General features: G+C 35.3%; 1 protein-coding gene across 20 annotated transcripts in view; it reads left to right on the top strand.

Moving 5' to 3' along the window:
* LOC125671318 (serine-rich adhesin for platelets-like) overlaps positions 1-18,851 on the top strand; it is a 37,659-nt gene that overhangs the window by 10,322 nt on the left and 8,486 nt on the right. For 11 of the 20 annotated variants that reach the window (XM_056140061.1, XM_056140076.1, XM_048906912.2 and 8 more), the window contains 14 exons: positions 825-3,084; positions 3,426-3,489; positions 4,512-4,526; positions 5,775-5,883; positions 8,194-8,966; positions 9,834-9,979; positions 11,273-11,393; positions 11,695-11,848; positions 14,315-14,483; positions 14,771-14,907; positions 15,352-15,408; positions 17,833-18,011; positions 18,259-18,411; positions 18,613-18,814. In XM_056140061.1, the coding sequence (XP_055996036.1) occupies positions 1,185-3,084; positions 3,426-3,489; positions 4,512-4,526; positions 5,775-5,883; positions 8,194-8,966; positions 9,834-9,979; positions 11,273-11,393; positions 11,695-11,848; positions 14,315-14,483; positions 14,771-14,907; positions 15,352-15,408; positions 17,833-18,011; positions 18,259-18,411; positions 18,613-18,814 (4,179 nt within the window). In that variant the 5' untranslated portion in view covers positions 825-1,184. The remainder of the gene's footprint in view (positions 1-824; positions 3,085-3,425; positions 3,490-4,511; positions 4,527-5,774; positions 5,884-8,193; positions 8,967-9,833; positions 9,980-11,272; positions 11,394-11,694; positions 11,849-14,314; positions 14,484-14,770; positions 14,908-15,351; positions 15,409-17,832; positions 18,012-18,258; positions 18,412-18,612; positions 18,815-18,851) is intronic. The other 9 variants (XM_056140089.1, XM_056140108.1, XM_056140094.1 and 6 more) reach the window with 1 other exon arrangement.

The following is an 18,851-nucleotide window of genomic DNA, read 5'->3' on the forward strand; positions in this document are numbered from 1 at the left end:
AAAAGAAGGGGAGAAATAATGAAAGGGAGTGAGACAGAGAGAAAAAAAGAAAGAGGGAGATAAAGAAAGGGAGAGAGAAAAAGAGGAGAAAGAAAGAGAAGGAGAGGGAAAGAGAGGTGAAAGGGAGAGAGAGAAAATGGGAGAGGAGAAAAGAGAATAAGAGGGAGAGAGGTTAGTCAGCGCTGGTTCTGTTTTGGCAGGACTATATATATACATGTATGTATATACATATATTCCTGATGTCTGATCTACATAAATGCCTATGCATTATTTCTGTTTGATGATCACTGCAGTTTGTCATATGTCCGTTTACCTCTAACACACTATAATTGCTGACAGGTCCTTTATTTATAGGTCCTGGGTGATTCATGACTCTGTAGTCGGTTGAACACATTGACCATTGTCGTAGTTACTCATCTCAATGATAATCAGGCTGGGGTCCATAGTTCTCATCATGGATTTACTGAACAGAATTCAAATTTATTGGTCGGTGAAAGATTGGTCATAGATTTGGTGACATCATATTTTTGGTACCTGTACTTGTTTTGAAATTTTTTATAATATGTGAATTAGGTACAGTGTATATTACTAAGCGAAAAAGAGAATAAAACGAGGAATTCAGAAAGGATTTTTACATGGAGTATTTTTTTTTCCTTTTGGAAATAGGTCCATTTAATTGTTCTTTATGTATACATATTTACGTAAACCATTGGTAGATGGGCGTAATCAATATCTATAGGGGACTATAGCACTGCATTATGAGTTCAGTAGATGTTGTTATAAAAAAGAAAGGCTTGTTCTGAAATATCCACTTATCTTTGTAGGGTGTAAATCCGGCCGATCCAGAGACAGGAAGGTTTACGATGAACAGGAAGTGGTTCAGTACGATGCACAGTAATGTGGTTATGACTCCCTGAATGTAGGACATATAGCAAGTAGAAATGTGAGCTGTTTTTGATGGAGATTTGAAGAATTATAAGTGGATTAAAATGTTCACTGCCGTCAAAACGGACCTGGATGTGACAGGTTGCAAAGTATTATAAATCGATTCAGATGTGATTTGTGTGTACTTACAGTTTAGATACTTCTGGATGACAAAGATTTTGTTTTTGAATGTGTTTTTTTGTGTCATCGTGATCATGTGATCATTTTTAGCTGAAAATTATTGTAGCAAGTGCATCAACATGGATAAATTTGGAGTGCAGTTGAAATCCACCGGATTACCAAGTTCTCGAGAGAAAGAGAGAACAAAGCAGACTACTGTTCGAAAAAATCAACCTTCAAATTTGAAAGATATAAAGAATATGTTTGAGGGCAACTCCGATGGAAGTAAAGATTCATTGAGTGCTCCACTTTCCATGGGAACAGACTTTAAAAGTAGGACGTTCACAACACAAAAAACGTCAGTCAAAAAACACACCAGTTCGAAAAGTGCAAAAGATGAGGATGAGCTTGCCTTGTTTTCTCAATTCAAATTTAGTATAGATGCAAATAAAAACACAACTTTGGAGAGAACTAACAGTTCTGACAGTTGTCACAGTGTAGGGAGTCCCCGGGGCCCCAGGAAACTACACACTGAGGATGCCGCCACTGCTGAACCACAGATGGTGAAGTCTAAGCTCATGTCCTCTAAAACCTTCCAGGCCTCTGTTGATAGCAAAGTCCACAGACTTAATTCCAATGAGGAAGCCACTGTCACACCTGTGGATAAAAAGATGGCTACTTCTGCCCTGATAGGAAATTTGGCAATCTTGCGAACTCTTCCAGGAGGTGGGAAAAAATTGGAAACACCTACTCCATCTGTTCAGAGTGACATGTCCAAAGCAAATGGAATCTCCAACGAAAAGTCTAGTCTAGTGAAAGAAAAGAAAACATCATCCAATGATAACGTGAGTTTGAGTAAAGACGTGGGCCCAGTGACAAGTGTGTCAAAGGCAAAGGAATTCTCTGTTACCAAATTTACCAGTAAATCTTCTGATGCAAGTAAGTTAGATAAGGAAAGTAAAACTAAGGAATTCAGGGCTTCTTTGAGTCCCAAAGCATGTGACAAGAGAGGCCAGCATGAATTTGGATTGGCTTCTACTAAGAAACCAGAGGTTGCTGTGTCGTCTGTACCATTGCTAAGTCGTCAGTCTAGCACCGACTCCTCCACCTCCGAGAAATCAAGTCCGAGGTCCTCACTGAGAGGTAAGAATAAATTAAAACTGGACCAGTCATTAGGATCAGACACTGGATCGTCCGGAAGCGTGAGTCCCAGGATGAAGTCTCTCAGTCCAGATGGAAAAACAGACGAGAAACCGGAGTGGATGGAGAAGAGCAAAGAACTTGTTAACAAGTTCCACACCAAATTAAAGAAACCTGTGATTTCCGAGTTTTCGGTGACTGCTAGTAGTGTCACTGGAGATACTAATAAATCTTCCACATCATCCTCATCCACGTGGACTCCAAAATCCACATCTCCACAGAAAACTGACACTGTTACAAACACTTCTTCCACCTATACCAAAGCTACTGTCTCGAGAACTAGTTCAGGTAGAAAGAGTGATTCCTTGGGATTGAAAGAGCCCATGTTTAACAAGGATGCAAGTAGCAGTAAAGAGTTTCTGGAGAAGTTCGCAAAGAGCAAAGATTCAAAAGAAGGGTCAGAAAAACAATTATTGTCCCGTAAAACTAGTTCAGAACAATTTCAGAAACTTAAAGTAGGCTTTGAACATTCAGACGATGCTTCTAAATCTTTGAATCTAAAACCCAAAATTGAAGTGCCAAACTCGAGTCAGTTTTTAGAAAGAAGAAATTCGTTTGAAAAACCTAAACCAACTGAGGTTAGCAAGTGTAAAACTCTAAAGAACCTGAAGAATGAGGGGAAAATCTTGGGTGTAAAGGATAGAATCAGCGCTCTGAACCAAGGGAAGGGAGAGGTGGTGGACGAAAGGTTCAAACATACAAGAAAATCTTCAGAAACATCCAGAGAGTCGGACCAGGAATATCATGATGTGGCAGTGAATCCGACCGCTGCCCCAAATGACTGGCCTTCAGACAGTGACAGCAGTAATGAGAACATGTATGAGTACATTCCAGCCACTGGTGAGTACAGGCCACACTGCATGACGCATCACTTCCTCCCCACAACTCCACCACCATTTATTTCTGTACATGGTCTACATATAAAAAAAACACACATCATAAATCAATGATAAAAATAACCTGTCTTTACCTTCAGATTAATATTTATCCTCGTGATAATGAAGAGTGAGGCTAGAATTAGAGAGATCATCTATTGAATGATTTATCATGATGAATTGATGTTAAGTGATTTTCAAAATTATTTACTGTACAAAATCTGACTAATCAGGGAGTTGGTACAGTGAATAATTAAGAATAAATTCAATGAATGAAATGGAGCCTTGATAATGTTTATTTTCTAGATCCTGTCAAACAAACAGAGGAATTACCAGAATCTCGTCTCACCCGAAAACCGGGACAAAAAAGGTGAGTTGCAAAGAATGATGGGGTATCTGTAGAGACAGTGTTTCATTTATACTTATGTATTATGTGATTATCTGTTGGTGGATGAACTGGTTTTGTAGCTTAGAGCTTTTATGTTCTATATTTATCTAGAATATGAACTCTGTGTTGATTCTGAGAATAGTTCCTCCTGATGGTATTGAGGAAGGCTGAAACTTTTCTGTGAAGAGGTGATGAAATCCCTATAGCACAGCTGTTTAATACACTGAAAACAAATAATTATGTTTTCCTCTTGCTATTTCTGTCCACCTGAAGTAAATTTTGAATGATTTGTCACTATCTGTGCAGTTGTATAGTGGACAAGAGATGGGGTTTAAAAAAACTTTTGGTAAAATTTAATTTATACATCATTCTTAATTTTCTTTTCCTAAAAGCTGGCTCTGATATTTTTCTTCCGGTAATGGCTAATATTTTGGCTAAAATGTGAGCTTCGAGTTCTTCAAACTATTATCCATTTTTTAGTAGAATAACAAATTTTATATGGTCATAATTTCTTGAAGCCTTAAGTAAGCCTATACATTCAAAGTTTGAGGGCGTCCTTGCACTTGATATTGACCCAGATTTTAGTCTGGCAAATGTTGAAATAAAAAATGAAAAGGATATTTTTAGACACTGTGTTACATAATTAAGATTATTTTTTTATTTCCTAGTCATGAATTACCATGAACAGAGCGACAATAGTGTATTACATGATTAAGATTTTGAAATTTCCTAGTCACAAATTACCATGCACAGGGTGACAATAGTGTATTTACATGTGTAAGTTTGAAATTTCCTAGTCATGAATTACCATGAACAGGGTGACAATAGTGTATTACATGCTTTAGATTGAAATCTCCTAGTCACAAATTACTGTGGACGGGGCGACAATAGTGTGTTGTTTTGGTAGATTGAGTGGAGTTTGATGTTGACCAGGAAATGGCAGATTATCAGGCAATATGTCTATTTACAGTGTAATAATACATGATTCCTTTTGATTCCTTCAGCCCTTCTAGCATTAGGTAAGACCTCTGCATGCCGCCCTGTATCCCTGTTGTGTATGAGTTGTAGTAGACATGCACACAGAGAAATCGGAGTCTGGAGAATAATTCGTGATCGCGCGTATTTTCAGCAGGCTTTGCCGCGAACTTTTATTTCTCTGTGTGGCTGTTACGTGTTCTTGTGACTTATATAAAACTGCAAGTGAAAACTGCGAAGTACGTGTATATATATCAGCAGAGAAGTTTGTGTAAGTCCTAGTAAGTGAACTGTTGCATTTTGTACTGTTATGTATTTCACTGCCATTCATATTCAAAATCTTTCATAAAGCATCTCATAGTACACACTCACAGATATATATATATACATGTATATAATTATATATATGTTCATTTTGCAAGTATTTCAAATGTGTATTTCCACTTTATGTATTTTAAACTCTTTTTTCTTTCATATTTCTGCCTGATTTTTTTTTTTATCAAGCTATCAGATCTCAAAGATACACATTGTATATCTGTGTATATTGTATATGTATATATGTAATGTATATATGTACCATCAAACATAAATTACAATTTTAAATTAGAGCAAGTTTTTACTGATATAAGATCAATATTATCTTCATTTCTGATCTGAGTAAATGGAAAAAATATGAAGACTAGCTAAATTTAAATATATTTTTAAAAAAAAGATACGTTTAAAAATAAATTAAGTTAGTCATGTTTTTTGTAACAGGTGTTTGACTAATGTCTACCAAAGTAACACAAGATTAATGACAATGTATCTAGTATATACATGAAGTCATATGATTTCATTATGTGAGGAGATGGGTGCCTTGGAGTATTTTGATTTAATTATGTGAGGGGCTGGGTGCCTTGGAGTATATGTGAGGGACTGGGTGCCTTGGAGTATTTTGATTAAATTTTGTGAGGTGCTGGGTGCCTTGGAGTATTTTGATTGAAGTATGTCTTTGTTGTTGCATGATATTTGTGTGTATGGACATCAACATTTTAATTCAACATAGCTGAGGTTCAGAAAGATAACAAATCTACAAAGCATGTCAGCATGTTTTAAAGGTTGCTTTTTTTTTTATCATTGAAAGATCTTTTTTCTGTTATAGGTTTAGTTATCACAAGTCATTCAGACTGCAATAATTGAATTATTTACATATACATTGTACATAATATACAAGATTAGAAACAAGAAAAATGAAATAGCATTTGAAGGAATGTTAGCAGTGGTCCAGTATTTTCTGAATTTTTTTTGTCCAGGAAGGGAAACAATCGGCCGAGTTTTGTCCCATTGTCCAGTGTGGACAGTTCATCTGAGGTCACCACTGAGGGCAGCAGCAAGGAGGGAACACTGGAAAGCACAGAGGATGTAAGTATGGGGAGGGATCTAAGTGTTTATCTATTATTAGGAGTGGAGAGATAAAATATGCAATTACAAAATCCCTCTTTGAATGGTTGATGCTCTTGGCTTGGATGAAGGTGTGACACTACAGGGTATTGCTTTTTGTTTACTAGTCTGCCTTTGTAGTCCTTAACTTGTCCCAATTGCAATAAAATTTGAATCAAGCATGATATCCAAGATTTCATATTTGCCATGCATAATCCACTTATAAAACCATTGGAGTGAAGTTCAAGGCCATTAAAGATCAAGTCATATAGAGCCTTGCCCCTAAGTAGACCATTGTACATGTATATTTGACAAACTTGCCTTCTTTTAACAAGAGTTAGGGTGCATTTATTATTCAGACAGCAAGTTTTTGATATTAAGTTACTTAATGCTGTCATTAGGTAAAAAGTTTTGAGTATGGAATATCACAAAATGCTCTAAAAGGAGGGGGAAATTATAGGATGTGTCTGTTGATAATGGGTTTTTTAGTTTATTTCTGAGTTAGATGTGGGATTATAGGATGTGTCTGTTGATAATGGGTTTTTTTAGTTTATTTCGGAGTTAGATGTGGGATTATAGGATGTGTCTGTTGATAATGGAATTTTTAGTTTATTTCGGAGTTAGATGTGGGATTTGCCATAAGCTATGCATGGAGACTGTCAGTATTTAAGTTATGTGTCCTAGAAAAAAAATCCATTCAGCTCCATCAACTTTTCAAAACACGACTATATTAAAAACCAAATTTTTATAGTCTTTGTAGTTCAAAAGTTCATGTAAGGGAATGTTCTGTATACTAATTCAGTATCGCTAACATATAAATCACAAAACTTTGCCCTGATTATCGTGCAGTATGTATGTTGTGTCAATAATGAAATATTTATTTGCATATTTCGAGCATTACAGATGCACATTAATACTGGCTTGTGGCTGCATGGATAAAGGTACTGTGTATGGAATGCATTGTGAAGACAACACCAGATATAAATTTAGATAAGGCCTCTGATTTATCAGGCCACCAGCCTAAGTGTTTACAGTACACTAGCCTCAGGCTTTACCACATGCTTGAAATATTTCCTGCATTTAGTTATCAGAATACTATCAATGAACAGGTCAAAATGAAATCCTGTACTGGATCCGTGTTTTCAGGTGTGACAGTCTATTTTTAGGACCTGTTTCAGGTGTAAATCCCTACCTGTGTATTTTCTGTTTGTTTTTTTATCAGTACTATCTGTGGATATGTGGCCTCATTCGACAGGTAACAAAGTTTGTGTCCTTTTCAGTTCATGGTGTAGTACGCGTCTAAAACTTTCAGTTTCTCTTCGGAGTGAATTTTTCGTCCTGTGGTTATTATAGATTTTGGTTTTTTTTCTAAAAATTTGTTGTTGTATTGGAAGTTATAAATTAACATGTGTGTACATCTGTAGTTTTTTTGTTAAAATTTCAACATTTCTGTTGTCTAATTTGTATAGCATTATTATATTGTGTTGTATTGTGTATTATCCGTGCTTGATGTACTTTTGATTTCAAGAGATGCATTTAATTCTGACCGCAATACTTAGTACTGTAGCACAGTAGAATGTAAGAACTAATGAATGACTGTTAAAATTACCAGCTGTCAACACATATGGACGTGTTGTAGGACGCTAATAGCTATATATATGTGTGATGACTGAAGCATGTGAGGTATTTCCAGTGTACAGGTAAACTGCTTGTGTAGCGCCTTGTAGATAAATATAGGTCAAGTTCAAATGAAGATCACTTAAAGTATATTTCTCAAAGAAACAGTTCTTCATTAAATGTCACTGAAGCAGAATATCCAATTTATGGTGGCCATGTTGGGAAGTGTTTTGATTGAGTTTCCCAAGCCTGCTGTCATGTTGTGTTTTATGCAGTAAGTAACTTATCTTTCATCATGAGGACAGACTGAAGTGAAACAGATGTGTGGGAAGCCCGGCTGCTCCTGTTGGAGTGATAAGACCCCCTTAAGGACCTAGTTTTTGTGCCTATCCCAGGGTTATGAGCATGATTTTTATTGCTTCTCTTTAAGAATGTGAATACAATTTGTATTTTGCTTTGATGGATGTTTAGGGGGAGGTGTAAAGACTAAGTGCAGTTCATGAGTTTTTGATTTTAGAGGTTTGTTTATCAATGACTGATTCTCCTTGATGGATATGAATATTTATAGAATTTAGTTATATAATGATCTAGATAAGGAGGGGTGTATTTTTGGTGCACACAGTAATATTTGATCTAGAATTGAATTTAGAATTGAGCTCTATGATTCCTTCTCAGGGTACTGGTATAGAGGCAGATGTGGAAGAGTATGATTCTGATGGAAGTGGAAGTTCCGGGATTTACGAGCCAATAGATCCCGACTGGGAATCCCACAAACCTATCTTAGATTCTGCAGGACAGGAAGAACCTCCCAATTTGCCACCAGGTAGAGGGCGCCACAAGAAGAAAGACGGCAAGACCATTGGTAAAAAATTGAAAAAATTCAAAGAAAAACTTGGTTCAAATACCACTAAACAGAATGAAGGGAGTCTTCCCAAAGTGTCATCGACATCTTCCATCACATCAAATAGCTCATCTTCAGGATTGTTAAAGAAAGTAGGCAAAATCATGAAGAAATCGAAAGTGAATGGAAGCCAGCAGAAAAATGATTATGATCCCGAGGAAGTGCGGGTGTGTAACAGTGAGAATGACTCCAGTGATATTAACGAGGATATATACGAGGATGAACCTGTTCAGTTACGTGCTCACATTGGTTCATCTGGTGGTGAAGATAATTCTGGCTCAGACATTTATGAACAACATGGTGAACTTGACAGCATAGAACGAATTCCCCCTCGACCCCCACCCCTACCCCCAGTGGCCCCACCAGTTCCTCCTGTACCCCCCAGGTTATCCCTTCCCCCTGTGCCAGACAAACAAAATGTGCCACCGCCACGCCTCCCATCCACAGGGAAAGTAATTTCACCAGGGGAGGATACTCCTGCTCTCCCTCCTAGGAACAGGATATCGGGGAACATCAATCTGGACATGGTGGTTCCCATCAGCCCAGGGTAAGCTAAGACATGGTCATGAATTAATTTCAAAATTTAGTTATCATCTCAACATTTAATAGCAACAAAGTAAGGAATTAATTTTACATTTTATCATCTGCCCAGAGAAAGCAACATAGTCAGGAATTAATTTCAAAATTTAGTTATCATCTCAAGATTAGCAACAAAGTAAGGAATTAATTTTACATTTTATCATCTGCCCAGAGAAAGCAACATAGTCAGGAATTAATTTCAAAATTTAGTTATCATCTCAAGATTAGCAACAAAGTAAGGAATTAATTTTACTTTTTATCATCTGCCCAGAGAAAGCAACATAGTCAGGAATTAATTTCAAAATTTAGTTATCATCTCAAGATTAGCAACAAAGTATCATCTCAAGATTAGCAACAAAGTAAGGAATTAATTTTACATTTTATCATCTGCCCAGAGAGAGAGCAACATAGTCGGGAATTAATTTCCATATATATGCCTACTGCTGTTATGATAAAGTGGCAAAAAGTTGTAATTTTCATTTACGAAATCACCATGCCAAAATTTTTCCTGGCGTTACAAGCTTATTGCACAACTCCTACATTTCTTTGTTATTACCTCAGTGTTAAATGTGAAATACTTCGAGAACTTTATCGATTGTATTAAATTATTGTGTTTATTTTGATCATTTTTTGCTGATATAAGATCTTATGTCATACTGTCATTGAATTTCATTTATTTGTGTTTTATTGTTGCATTCCTCTTCTTACCTTTGTAAAGTGCCTTAGAGTAATTTGTTTTATATAAGACGCGATATATATATAAATTTTATTATTATTATCAAACAGGATAAGTATATTCTAAAAAGTATTTTATACTGTTCAATAAATTTTGCAGGCGCTCGGGACCATCATGGCACCCACCCGCAGAAAGCTACTTACATGGGCACAATGTGAAGGGGTCAAATTTCAATGATCATGTTGATGGTGGTGGATCCAGCAGTTCTTCAGATGAAGCACAGGGTGGCATGATCAAGAAACCTGGTAAGTCAATTTAGAAATCAGAGATGTCAGCAACTTTTTTGTTTTTTGAAAATGATCAACTTTCCCACGCACTGTAACAATTTTATGAAAGCTCCTTTGTGGAATTTGAAGATATAAAAAACTACCAATGATGTATGTTCAAGAAATATTAAGTGCATCTCATGTTCAAGAAACATTTTTCATCAGAGTATTTTTATATGCCCTTCCCAGAGAGGTTATATTATGGTATGTTAGAGGTGCATCTGTCCTTCTCTCAGCACCTAGTGGATTAGATAAAAGGCTAGGATCATCAAACTTGACACACATGTTCCCCATGATTAGCAGATGACTATTGTTTTTCAAGGTCAAACTTACAAATGTTTAATAAGCATAAAACAAGATAGAAACAGAACTAATAAGGCTAGGATAATCAAACCTGATCCACATATTCAAACCTGATAGATGTGCATATCTGTCTATCAGTATCTCTACATGTTTGTCCATCTGTCAGTGCTCTGTAGCTCAAATAAAAATAGTACTTACAAGGCTAGGATCATCAAACATGGTAGATAATATGATTAGAGGAAGAATCCTATTGTTTCTCAAGGTCAAACATACAAGGCAGGGGTAATTTGATAGGCATAGAACAAGATAGAAACAGCTAGGATAATCACATTTAATATCCATATTTAATCATTGTAAACCAGATAATGGTATGGTGTCTGTCTCTCCGTCTGTTCATCCATCAGAACTTTGTGGGAAGGATAAAAAGAGTACTGAAAAGGCTTGTATATAATTAAGGATACTCAAACCTAGTGCATATGTTCCCCATTGTGAAAGAAGGTGTCTATTATTTTTCAAGGTCAAAAGTTATATTTCCGTGGGTAATCATGAAAGACAAACAGTACTAATAAAGCTAGGATCGTCAAACTGGTTGTACATATTCCTCATCCATGATGTTGGTGCCAAGTGTATTTGTTGCCTCTCAAGTTTTTCTTTATTACAGTGAACTCTTTCTTTTGATTTGATTTTTTTTTTAAACTTTCTTAATAAAACTGACATGTTATCGATACACTTTTATAATTACGGAAAGTGTTGAAAGAACACTGTCAGAGACATTTTTTAATTAATAAATGCATTATTTGGATTCTGCCCTTTTCTTGGACTACAGCTGCATTTCTGAATATAATGAATGGGTGTAGTTTGCAGGGTGAGCGTTGCTCTTATTGAAAGATTTTCTTCTTTTCATTGCATTTTTATATCTGGAGTTATATTTGAGATGTGAATATTGAGAATGTTTACTCTTCTATTCAGACTGGGACTACATTGAACCTGACCCCCCAGTCAAAGGTCGTGGCACGGTGATAAGACAAGATTCCGTCCCACAGGAACCAGCTCCACCCATTCCACCGCCTCCTGTCATGCGAAACAGAGAGTATGTTGTTAGTTCCTAACAAAAATCAAATACTTTCCATTATATCTGTTCAGGGGATTTATTAATTCAACAATTTTTCTAGAAGTCTATGAAAAACAGTAAAACACAGTTACAGTGAACTCGCTTATAATGAATTCATGCTTACAGTGAAGTGAATATCATTCCCAATAAATTTAAAACACATAATGAACTCATTGAATATAATGAATCAAAATTCTTCATCTCCAGGACTTTGCTATAAGCATGCTTGACTGTACTTAGATTCTGTGAACAGAACCAAGAACTGATCTCTATGTTGTAGGAAGGAACCCCTCGACAAGAGACCTTCATCGGGGTATGCAGGATTTAAGGAGACCCCACAGAACTCAGTTACTGCCCCTTTTGATGACCTGATTATCTACAAACGACACCTGGATATCAAAGAAATTGAAGACGATATAGTATATATAGACATGGTATGTATATGATACAGCATATAAAGTTATGGTGTGCTTAGAACTTAATATTTACTTTCACTGAATCTTTTCTTTAAAAAAATTTTTTGGAAATTGACATTGCTTTCTTCTGCAATAATGAATGCATGTTTGTTGCAAACTTGTTCGATCTGGTTTTTTTAGTACCACCTCTCTAAGTAATCATTACCAAATATGGAGCGTCATCAGGGTCAAAGGATGCATTGGCTGTTCTGTTCAAAGTAACAAATGGGTCAAGCATATGGTTTATATTTTCAAAGAAATATTTCTGCAATACTTGCTACCTTCATCACCGGATGAAACAACAAGGAAAGCATTTTATTGTTTAAGTGTAAACAGATATGATACTGTATAAGGGTTTTTTTCCATGGGGTTATAAATTTGGCTTATTTTAGCAATTAGATAGCTTTCCGCCAAAATTTCACTCGCCAAATATGCACCCAATTGCAACTTCAGTATTTGAAAGAGAGACAACTCTTCCCTGTCTGCCAAAATTTATTCCGCTAAAGGTATTAGCGTACCTTTGAGCCAGCAAATTGCCAAATTTTAGACCGGTATAAGGTATTTTCATGACATTGTGCATATACAGATATGACATGTTCATGAAACAGTGTATACAGATATATGTTCGTGAAATAGTGTATGTACATATAGATATGACACGTTAAATATGACACAGTATATATTATAGATATGGTATATATATATATGACATAGTGTATATAGATGTGATGTTTCTTTTTTGGGGGGACTATAGATCTGAATATGTATACACACAAAACATGTATATATATTGGGCCCAGATGTTAAACAGTAAATGCGGCAAGTATTTGATGTCATAATTATGACATCACAATTACAATGTTGTCATCAATGCTGTTGAAACTGTTGTTGTTTAACTTTGCACTGAAGAATCAATATGACTTCCTTTGGAGTGACTTAAAAAATCTCATTTTATAGGATTCTTTTTTGGTTAGATTAGGTATGTATATGTAATGAATTTCAGTTTTCCTTTGGAGTGACTTAAAAAGTCTCATTTTATAGGATTCTTTTTTCGTTAGATTTGGTATGTATATGTAATGAATTTCAGTTTTCAGTACCTAGTCCACCAAACCAACAGACTAGTGTGATATGATTTAACGTTTACCGTTTCCTGATGAATTGTACTTTGTGTTGATTGAATAGTATCTGATTTAGAGAGACAAAAGTCACTTTTCTAGAATGGCTGCTAGCAGAATGAAGTGTTTTAAATGTTCATTGGTGTATCACAATTCCTAATTTTGGAATGATATCAAGATGATTATTATTGAGAATAAGGTCGTTGAGAATAAGATAGTTTACAGTGACTTGGGTCAGTGAATAGCCCATGGATCTAGATTAAAGATTTTAGATTCTTGTTTTGCTATTCCAGGGATTAATGTTGGCAAAATTTATAAACTGATAGTTGATACATGTAGTGTTTTACAAGAGCAACTTGATTCAAAACTCCTCATTAATTCATTTAATTTTAAAAATCTTTTCTGTTTGATTTGTAAATTTAAAAAAAAGGTAGAAAAATGCAAGCTTTTGAAAATATTTGCTATTTGTTTCTAAAGTTTCAATTATAATTTAAGGCACTAAAATTCCTTGAAATATATTGAAGTCAGGTTTTCCCCTTGGACCCCCATACCTCCCCTCACTCTCAATCATAGCGCTCCTGTATTCACCAAGGATATGCTGCACCCTAGACCTTTATTTGTTTTGTTTTTTATTAGTCCAAGAGAGGCAAATTTTCCAATTTTTTGGAATTTAATCCTTGTTCTTGTTTTGTATACAGAAAAATTTTACTGCACATTAATTTTGGCCAGAATGCATCGAAAATCAGTTTTTCCTATCTTAAAGTTTGCCCTATCTCATTTTCTGCCATTTATAGTAATGAGAAGAGTTCAATTCACTCAGTTTTCATTTTCCCTGTTTTGGATAAGGACAAATCAAGTGAAATAAAATGGGGGGGGGGGGGTCTCTGTATAAAGTAAACCTCCAGTATATACAGAACTTTTGTGTTTTGTTTCTAGAGAAAATGTCTAGCAGAATGGATCCTCTGTTTATTTTTATGGCTATGTAATCAGAGATACTGATATAAAATAATTTTTGGTTTGTCCACAAAATTTTTTAACTTGGCCTTAACTTTTGAATAGATGGTGATGGGGCATATAAGTGTATTCCTTTTGACAAGACCTATCTTTTTGTACCAAAAGTTTTGATACCTTGACCTTACAGTTTAGTCATTCAGGGGCATCAGTGTTTCACAGACAAATCTTGTTTTTAATGAAACCTAAATCAATCTCTGTTTTCAGCGCATGGAAGTCATTTTTTTATTATATGTTTTTTCTTTGCTTTTAGAATGATGATTGGCTGTATGAATCCTGTTTAGTAACAGTACTTTCATTACTTTAATTTTGCTTCTAGAGTGATGATCAGCTCTATGGGACCCTGGATAGAAGATTTACATCGAAATTTGAGTCAGAACCACTCTACCAGTGTTACCATAGAGACATGGTTTCAAGGTCAAGTCGGAGACACACAGAGATGACAACAGTCAGTGAAGATGAAGATGAGGAACCAGTTCAAATGACCAGTGCGTATCAATTTAGAGGTTAAAGGGTAACAACAGACTAAGACAATAAATCTAGTGATTTAATTCAATGTTAAAAGCAGTATTGCATAAAATTTTGATAGATTAAATGGTCTTTAGTGAGATTTCTGCTTTTAGGGAGCAGTACTAATACTCCCCTCAAAGTATTCTTTCTGTTAAAATACTTAGACTGAGGAACAAAGGACTAGTAAGATATTCACTCCCAAGTAGTCTGCTAAAGTAATTCTTTCTGATGGTCTTTGATATCAATTTGGACATTGTGTTAACAGAGCCAGATCGCGGGGAGCGGATCTATGAGGCAGTAGAGGATATTGACGAGACTCCAAAAACCAAGAAGTTGTCTACCTTGGAGATGTTCGGGAAAACTGGGTCTGTGTTACGGGCTTTGTGGGCGGAAATGCCAGAGGTACGTTATCAATGGTAACCTTGGTAATAGTGACAGGTGATAAAAGTACACTGCCTTGTACAAAACTTATGTGATTTAAAGGAAGTGGGTCATTATAAACATATTACAGGATAAAAAGGTGAATATCCTGCACTAGATAAAGAACAATGTACATGTAGGGGTGCTAGGTCAATGTCCCTTTATTTTGAGTCACCCTGTATAGAGGAATAGCACAATGGTGAAGTAAGGAAATGCAAACCTATAATTGAAGTGGAAGAAATTTAAAAATGACATTCTGTAATTTCAAGTGTTGTAGTAGCATATTTTATGGAATAAATCAAAGGATTAGGAACAAATTCTATCAATTTACCAGTCCCTTTCCTAACTCTGTTAAGACATGAAGTGCATGACATGGATTCTGTACCTGTGAAAATGCTCAACGATGTATGTGCTTGTTTTGATCAGGTGAAAGAAAGTGGAGCTCTGGAGAAAGTGTCGCCACACGAAAGAAAGATCCAGGAGGTAAGTATAGATAGGACATTACTTAAATCCATGTTAAAATTGTACAGAAAATGCTGATTTGTAATACAATAACTCCGTGTTAAAATTGTACAGAAAATACTGATTTGTAATACAATAACTCTGTGTTAAAATTGTACAGAAAATGCTGATTTGTAATACAATAACTCCATGTTAAAATTGTACAGAAAATGCTGATTTGTAATACAATAACTGTGTTAAAATTGTACAGAAAATGCTGATTTGTAATACAATAACTCCATGTTAAAATTGTACAGAAAATACTGATTTGTAATACAATAACTCTGTGTTAAAATTGTACAGAAAATGCTGATTTGTAATACAATAACTGTGTTAAAATTGTACAGAAAATGCTGATTTGTAATACAATAACTCTGTGTTAAAATTGTACAGAAAATGCTGATTTGTAATACAATAACTGTGTTAAAATTGTACAGAAAATGCTGATTTGTACAGTGGAACCCCGTTATTACGTTTTCCATTTTGTCACGATAAAATAACGTAATACCGGGGGCAACGTAATAAACGTTCCCAGTTAAATCCATTAAAAATATCATTTGGAAATTGTATATCGTCCGTTGGTACTCCGTGAAGGGGTGTGTGAATATATCTTTACTGTTTCTTTGTTTAAAAGACTATGATACTTTGTTTTATTTACATCTTATCTTTAATGTCCGTAATTCTTCATGTTCTTATCCCTTTTCTTTATTTCGGTGTAGGATACATAAGGATGTTTTGATAAACGTTGCTTTTTCTGCATTCGTTTGGACCACCATTTTGTTCAACTTTAAAACAATGCGTTCATGTAAATTTCTCTCAATAACTCGTTCCGGTTTGTATTCAACATTCGTATTAAAAAATAACAAAACATCGTTTTTATTAAGTTCTCTAATTACACAATACACAACACAATAAAAAAAATCCCACCCAAAAAACAACAAAACTATAGACACAAAACGCACACGATACCCAACACTTGCACACTTCTCACCAACGATAAACATGCACGGAGAACAATTTAAGCGCAATCCACATAAAAAAAATATAATGATGCACGAAGATTTCATTTATAACGCTAAATGATGGCACTAAAATCACGTGCGCATCAAGGGATTTTAAAATATTCACTGAGGCAAATGCCGTGCACAAATCGGCCAATAGATTGGTGTATGTATGGACGAGATTTACGAACACCCAAGCAGCATGTCCAAACAACGAACAATTTTTTTAATTGAACACCTTTAGTCACCTATGTCCAAGCAGTTACCCAAGCGGTTGTAACATTGCTGCGATAAATTTTGTCTTTCTTGTTTGGTACCAAAGCTGTCCGTGAATAGAGTTTTAATAGCGAAGGTAATCACACTATGCTGAACACGCAGGTGGTTGAGAAATTATTTCTTTGATTATCAAAATATGAAAAATGAAGTAAATTTCATAGAGTACAATTTCTAAATAAACATTATTTAATTGTTTATCACTGGCTTCTATACGGGGTATTCACCTGTATTGATGTCGCTAGATATATCGAAGCGTGATCAGTCAAGCGTCTCTAATCCCCAAACAGACCAGGAAATTTACGTGGTGACCGCCTCAGGCAGTCAAGGTGTGAATGGCTTATTATTTTGAGAATCACTATTGAATAATTAGGGGTTTATTACGTTTTTGTCGGAATATTTACAACGTAATACCGAGTCCCGGCATTTTAGGACAACGTAATAACGAGGTCTATTTTATATACAGTAGGTTTGTTAAGAAATGGTTTTGTGCTTTGAAATTCCAACGTAATATGCGGACTAACATAATAAAGGGGGAACGTAATAACGGGGTTCCACTGTAATACAATAACTGTGTTAAAATTGTACAGAAAATGCTGATTTGTAATACAATAACTCTGTGTTAAAATTGTACAGAAAATGCTGATTTGTAATACAATAACTGTGTTAAAATTGTACAGAAAATACTGATTTGTAATGAAATAACCCCGTGGTAAAATTGTACAGAAAATGCTGATTTGTAATACAATAACTCTGTGTTAAAATTGTACAGAAAATGCTGATTTGTAATACAATAACTGTGTTAAAATTGTACAGAAAATGCTGATTTGTAATGAAATAACCCCGTGGTAAAATTGTACGGAAAATGCAAATTTGTATTACAATAACTCTGTGTTAAAATTGTACGGAAATTTTTTTGCAAATTTGTATTACAATAACTCTGTGTTAAAATTGTACAGAAAATGCTGATTTGTATTACAATGAGGATTGTTCAATTTTGTGCATCTTTCAGGATTTGACATTATAAACCTATATTAAGGTCTTTTGATAATATTGTATTAATAATGTTGATATGTACTTAATGATTGTTGATATGTAAATGATGATTGTTGATATGTAAATGATTTTCCAGGCTATGTTTGAGATTATCACATCGGAGGCTTCCTACTTGAAAAGTTTGAATGTCCTGATAGATGTATTTCTGATGTCTCAAGAATTCTCATCCGAGCACTCGGACCGTTGTGTGATCACGCGAAACGAACGACATGTGCTGTTCTCAAACATTGGATCAGTGAGGGACAGCAGTGAAAAGTGAGTGTGATGTGTTATGTAGCGAAAGATTGCAGTATAAAAAATTTATTTGTACAAGCAGTTATTCATCTTCTAATCTGAGTGGTATTTTTATTCTGGAGTGATAAACTTTATAACATTTATCTGGAAAACCTAGAGTGAGGAAAAAGAATTGATGAGTAAAATGCAGTTCTCAAACAATCTGTATTACATCTGTAACAACATTTTCTTCTTTGTAGTTTCCTTGATAATGCTGTTTCTTTTCTAGTTTTCTTTATGACCTGGAGGCCAGCTGGCAAAAGTCGGTCTTCCTGGAAGATATCTGTGATATTATTTATAAACATGCTGCCAACAAGTTTGACTGCTACATTCGGTACTGTACCAATCAAACATTCCAGGAGAGAGCCACTCAAGAACTGCAGTAAGATCTTATCATTTTCAAAAATAGAAACCAGCTAAGCATTCACAATATCGGGATGAAAATAAATCATGTGTCCATAGAAATTTACATTATCTTAGATTATAAGATTAACTAGTATTGAATTGTGGTTTGAAGAGCATAGGGTGCTGTCATGTGAATTCTTTTGAAAATATTGATGGTACATAATGTTTGTTACTGCAGGAAGCGGCCTGAGACGGCGGAGGTAATCAGACGTTTAGAGAGGATTCCTGCATGCCAGGGTCTCCCGATGATCTCCTTCCTTCTGCTACCGATGCAGAGAATCACACGGCTCCCTCTACTGGTAGATGCAATCTGTCATCGACTGGATCCAGACACACCAAAACACAAGTCAGCCTGTAAAGCTTTGGATGCATTAAACAAGGTCAGACAAAGCAATATCTTGCTTCATTTGAAAATAT

The sequence above is a fragment of the Ostrea edulis genome, chromosome 1, assembly GCF_947568905.1.
Source record: "Ostrea edulis chromosome 1, xbOstEdul1.1, whole genome shotgun sequence".
NCBI classification, from domain to species: Eukaryota; Metazoa; Mollusca; class Bivalvia; order Ostreida; family Ostreidae; genus Ostrea; species Ostrea edulis.